We start from the raw sequence: 5102 nt of genomic DNA, 5'->3' as shown, positions 1-5102 counted from the left end.
AAAAAAAAAAAAAATGATGTGAACACTGTCATTGATGCTAAATGAAAACATTCTGCCTGCCTCTGGACAAGGATGGGAAGAAAGCTATGGTCCTGGGGAGGTAGGAACACCCTTGTCCTGGGTCAGTTGTGATGGAGTCTCTCTTGCAGGCTTTGTGGTCCAGGGCTCAACTGGCGAATTCCCCTTCCTGACCAGCAGTGAACGCCTACAGGTGGTGAGCCGAGCACGCCAGGCCATGCCCAAGGACAAGCTCCTGCTAGCTGGCTCCGGCTGCGAATGTGAGGCGAAAATGCCTGGGCCCTGAGGGTGGCTGTGTGCCCAATGTCCAGGATCCTTGGCCCTGGGCTCGGGTTCTGTCTCCTTGTTCTCCTTTTCCAGGTCACTCTGAGGTACCCTTGCTTGTCCCAAAGCCCTGGTCCAGGCCTCCTTCCACCTGCTCTCACCTCTCTCCTTCCTCCTCTAGCCACTCAAGCCACAGTAGAGATGACTGTCAGCATGGCCCAGGTCGGGGCTGATGCAGCCATGGTGGTGACCCCATGCTACTATCGCGGCCGCATGAGCAGTGCAGCCCTCATTCACCACTACACCAAGGTGGGTGCGAGCCTGGGACCAAGAGGAGTCTCTTCTCCAGGGGAGGAGACAAGAGCAGTGAGGGGTAGGGAGTGAGCCTACTTTACAGGAATGGAAGTAGCTATAGGAATGCCATCATGTGACTCTGGGCAGCTTACCTAACCACTCTATGTCACTGTTTCTTTCCTATAAAATGGAAGGAGCAATGACATACACTTCCTGGGGCTGTTGTGAGCATTAAATGAGATCAGGAACATAAAGGGCTTAGGACTGTGCCTGGCGTATAGAAAGCACTCTATAAATGTTATTTCTGCTTACCGTCAGGGCATGTAGCACCAGTGACTTATGGCTAAGAATGTAGCCCTGTCTAGATAGCCCTGCAGAGACGTAGGCCAGGATTCGGGGTATGCTTCCAGACCCTAGGACCTGGGGAGGCTGCCTGTTCCCCCTCTTCTCTGTACCCCTCAGGTTGCTGACCTCTCTCCAATCCCTGTGGTGCTGTACAGTGTCCCAGCCAACACGGGGCTGGACCTGCCTGTGGATGCAGTGGTCACACTTTCCCAGCACCCGAACATCGTGGGCATGAAGGACAGTGGTGGTGATGTGAGTGACCACAACTTCTGGGCTGGAGCACCCTCCTCCTTCTCTGGGCCCTAGAACTTTTGCTACCAACTTCAGGATAGCTCTGAGATCCAGTTCAGTCCTGGGCTCCTGTTTGGATCCTCTCTGTCATGTGGGCTTTCTGGAGCTTTGTCTGAACTTTTAGGGCATCTTTTGGGAACTTGCCCGGGCTGTACAGCCAAGGCTCTGGGCCTGGCTCTTACACCACATTTGCTGTTGCAGGTGACCAGGATTGGGCTGATTGTTCACAAGACCAGAAGGCAGGATTTCCAGGTGTTGGCTGGCTCGGCGGGTTTCCTGCTGGCCAGCTATGCTGTGGGTAGGCCTCCTACTACTCTCTGTCATGGTAACCTAGAGGGACCCAGGCAACTGGATCTTCTGGGGGAGACTGTGAGGGCTAGGGCTGCTTCTGCGGAAGGTGGTTTGCCAGCATGCCTGCTCTGAGACTTCAGAACCTGACCACACTGCTTGTCTGAATATTGGGTACTCATGAGTGACCTTGTAAGGGAAAAGAGGGTAGCCATGTACAACCCCTGCCCTGTAGGAGGGACGCCTGCATTTTGTTCTAAGTCCTGAGATCCATGCTTAGATAACAAATTTAGTACCTCCAAGCTTACCTTGCAAATCATTCTCTGGGGACAGCAGCCTTGGGGGCTTCCCCTCTAGTTCAGGAGTCCATTTTCCTATCCCCCAATCGCTGGCCAGAATGAACTATGAGACCTCTAGTGTTGGGCCATAGATCCTTAGCTGCCTGATAAGATTCTGCCTGGCCAGATCCCTTGGCCAGGATCCTAGAAGTGCTCCTTAGACTAACTGCTCACATTTGTTTGGGGTCAAGATCCTTGGGTTCAGCTTGGCTCCCGTAGCTCAGTGGTTAGGGTACCTGCCACATACACCAGGGCTAGTGGGTTTGAACCTGGCCTGGGCCTGCTAAACAACAATGACAACTACAACAAAAAAATAGCCAGGCATTGTGGTGGGTGCCTGTAGTCCCAGCTACTTGGGAGGCTGAGGCAAGAGAATCGCTTAAGCTCAAGAGTTTGAGGTTGCTGTGAGTTGTGACGCCACAGCATTCTACTTAAGGCGACAAAGTGAGACTCTGTCTAAAAAAAAGAAAAAAAAGATCTTTGGGTTCAGACTAGATTTGAGCCCTAGAGGGAAGAGAAAGGGAGGGAAGCATCAGCTCCCTCCGGCTGAAGCCCCAGTGAGTAGATTTAAGTGCCTGTCCCTGTACTGTAGGAGACAATGCTGATTCCTATTCCCTCTGGTCTATAGATTTCGGCTTGTGGTCTAGGTCCTTGCACATCTCCTGCTGTGTCACAGTACAAGAGAAGAAGAGGGGATCCATTTCTGCTTTGGTGCTGAGTGTGGGATAGATGGAAGGAGCACAGGCTCTGGGGGGCTGGGTATCTGAGCCAGATTCTCAGCTCTGCCATTTATTCCCTGAGTGACTCTGGGCCTGAGGTTCTACTCCATAAAGCACAGAGGTATTGTGAGGATTAGAGACCATTAGCCCTATGTCTGCTGTAGTGCCTGGACAGCAGGTACAGTATTCTGTAAGTGGCGGCTCTTAGCTCATTCCACATTCCTTACTCTCTCCAGTCTTGAGGCCACTGTGCTTACGGCCACTCCTAACTAGCCTTAGAGTCATACTCAAAGGCTTGCAGAAGTGGTAGGGCTTTCTGAGATCATAGCCAACCCATTTTCATTGCTCACATGAGCACAAAGAGGGCTGGAGCAGGTCTGTGACTTGTCCAAGTTCATGTAGGAAATGCTCACTCCCCTATGTCCAGAGATCTTTCCCTTCCCCACCTCCACTGTTGTCTCAGCTGAATTCACTGAGAGGGGCAGGGGGATATGATTTCAAAAGAGCAAAGGCTTCCCATCACCCACCCTCTTCCAGGACTAAGTGAAGGGCTATCAGAGGATGCTGGAGGTGCCGTGTGGCAGGTGGGCTTTCCTCTGTGAGGGGTGCAGAAAAGAACTGTCCTTGAGTTCTCCTTTAGGCTCTGATCCCTGCCCATCACAGACCAGGTATGAGCAGCTCTCTGTGGGTGGAACTCTATTTTGAATATCTGGGCAGCTTTTCACTCTGGAAATGTATATTCTGGCTCACAGAGCATATCTTTGACATGGCTAACCAGTGGCACAGAAATCCATATCTTATATCCCCAGAATGAAGAGGAGCTTGGGACCAGGGTTTAGGATTCTCTGTGGGAAGACACTCTGGCTGATATTTTGCATCTTATTCTGAGACAGGAGCTGTGGGGGGCGTGTGTGCCCTGGCCAATGTCCTTGGGGCTCAGGTGTGCCAGCTGGAGCGACTCTGCCTCACAGGGCAATGGGAAGATGCCCAAAAGCTGCAGCACCGCCTCATTGAGCCAAACGCTGCGGTGAGCTAATGGCACAAGGGGGGGATCTGTGTCCTCATTGGAGCAGGCCCTAGCTAGGGCTGGCACAGGGTCTCCACTCAGTTGTTTCCCTTTGAGAAAGTCCTTTTAGAGAATATCCCACTGTGGGAAATCCTTATGCCTGTCCGGAAAATCCTGCCTACAGACAAAGTTGAGCTCTTATTAGTTCTCAAATTTAAGTGCTCATTATTAATAGAATTCCTTAGGGGGCTAGTTAAAATTCTAATCCTTCAGGCCCAGGGCTATGCATTGAAACAAACATCCTGAGTGACTGTGACGTAAATAATCCTAGGAACATAATAGAGATGCTCTGCTCAGAGACAGTGAATCATGGGCCTTTAAATCAGCTATATAGGGGCCACATCCTGAAAATGGAATGATTAGGGGTAGGAAAAGAGTGGTTGGAAGGCTACAGGTATCAGAGTCCAGATTTTCCAGGAGAGGTTTGTCTTCAAATAATCTACCCTACAGTCTGACTGTGTGCTCCAATTCTGTGTTAGGCAAGCCAAGGAGAAGAGCTTAATTAAGATGGAATGCCTGTCAAGTTCAGAGCTATTTTAAAGTCTGAGGCAACAGAAAAATGTGTGCCCCTATATACATATTTTAAAGTACATTTTAAAATTAAACTTGTTATTTGGAGATAATTATAGATCCACATGCCTTTTAAGAAATAATACCAAGAAATCCCACATATCTATTACCTAGTTTTGCCCCTTGGTGACATCTTATAAAACTACAGAATAAGTTCACAATGAGGATGTTGACACTGATTCATGATACAAAGATATTTCTGTCACCACGAGAATCCTTCATGTCACCCTCTTATAGCCACACCTGCACCTCCCTCTTTAATTCCTGACCACTACAAATATGGTCACTATTTTTATAATTTTTTTTTTTGAAGTTTTTGGCTGGGGCTGGGTTTGAACCTGCCACCTCTGGCATATGGGGCCAGCGCCCTACTCCTCTGAGCCACAGGCGCCTCCCCATTTTTATAATTTTGTCAGTCCAAGACTATGCTATATGGAATCATATAGTATATGACTTTGGGGGGTTGGCTTTTTTCACTCAGCATTCTCTGGAGGTTCATTCCAGTTTTCCTTTTTCTCTCTGATTAGTATTCCACGGTATGTTTAACCATTTCACCTATTGAAGGACAGCTAGGTTGTGTCTAGTTTTTGGCTTTGAAAACTGCCATGAACATCCATGCATAGGTTTTTGTGTGACTGTAAGCTTTTGTTTTTATGGGATAAATTCACAACAGTGCAATTGGTGGATCTTATGATGTTTACATGCTCAATTTATTGAGAAACTGCTAAATTGTTTTCCAGAATGGCTGTGCCATTTTATATTTACAATGATGTAAATACATGAGTGATTCAGTTTTTCTACATCCTCGCCAGTATTTGGTGTTGTGGCTATTTTTAATGAAGCCATTCTGATAAGTATATAGTATCATTTCATTGTGTCTTGTCTTGTCTTGTCTTTTCTTCTTTCTTT

General features: G+C 48.4%; 1 protein-coding gene across 1 annotated transcript in view; it reads left to right on the top strand.

The window, feature by feature from the left end:
- The window catches only part of HOGA1 (4-hydroxy-2-oxoglutarate aldolase 1), a 25795-nt gene that overhangs the window by 14201 nt on the left and 6492 nt on the right, over positions 1-5102 (top strand). Inside the window, exons 2-6 of the mRNA XM_003787294.3 lie at positions 150-278; positions 464-591; positions 1039-1173; positions 1414-1510; positions 3451-3584. Of these exons, the coding sequence (XP_003787342.1) occupies positions 150-278; positions 464-591; positions 1039-1173; positions 1414-1510; positions 3451-3584 (623 nt within the window). The remainder of the gene's footprint in view (positions 1-149; positions 279-463; positions 592-1038; positions 1174-1413; positions 1511-3450; positions 3585-5102) is intronic.

The sequence above is a fragment of the Otolemur garnettii genome, unplaced genomic scaffold (assembly GCF_000181295.1).
Source record: "Otolemur garnettii isolate 467f Iridium unplaced genomic scaffold, OtoGar3 scaffold00021, whole genome shotgun sequence".
Classification (NCBI taxonomy): Eukaryota; Metazoa; Chordata; class Mammalia; order Primates; family Galagidae; genus Otolemur; species Otolemur garnettii.
This window is presented reverse-complemented; position numbering and strand designations above follow the sequence as displayed.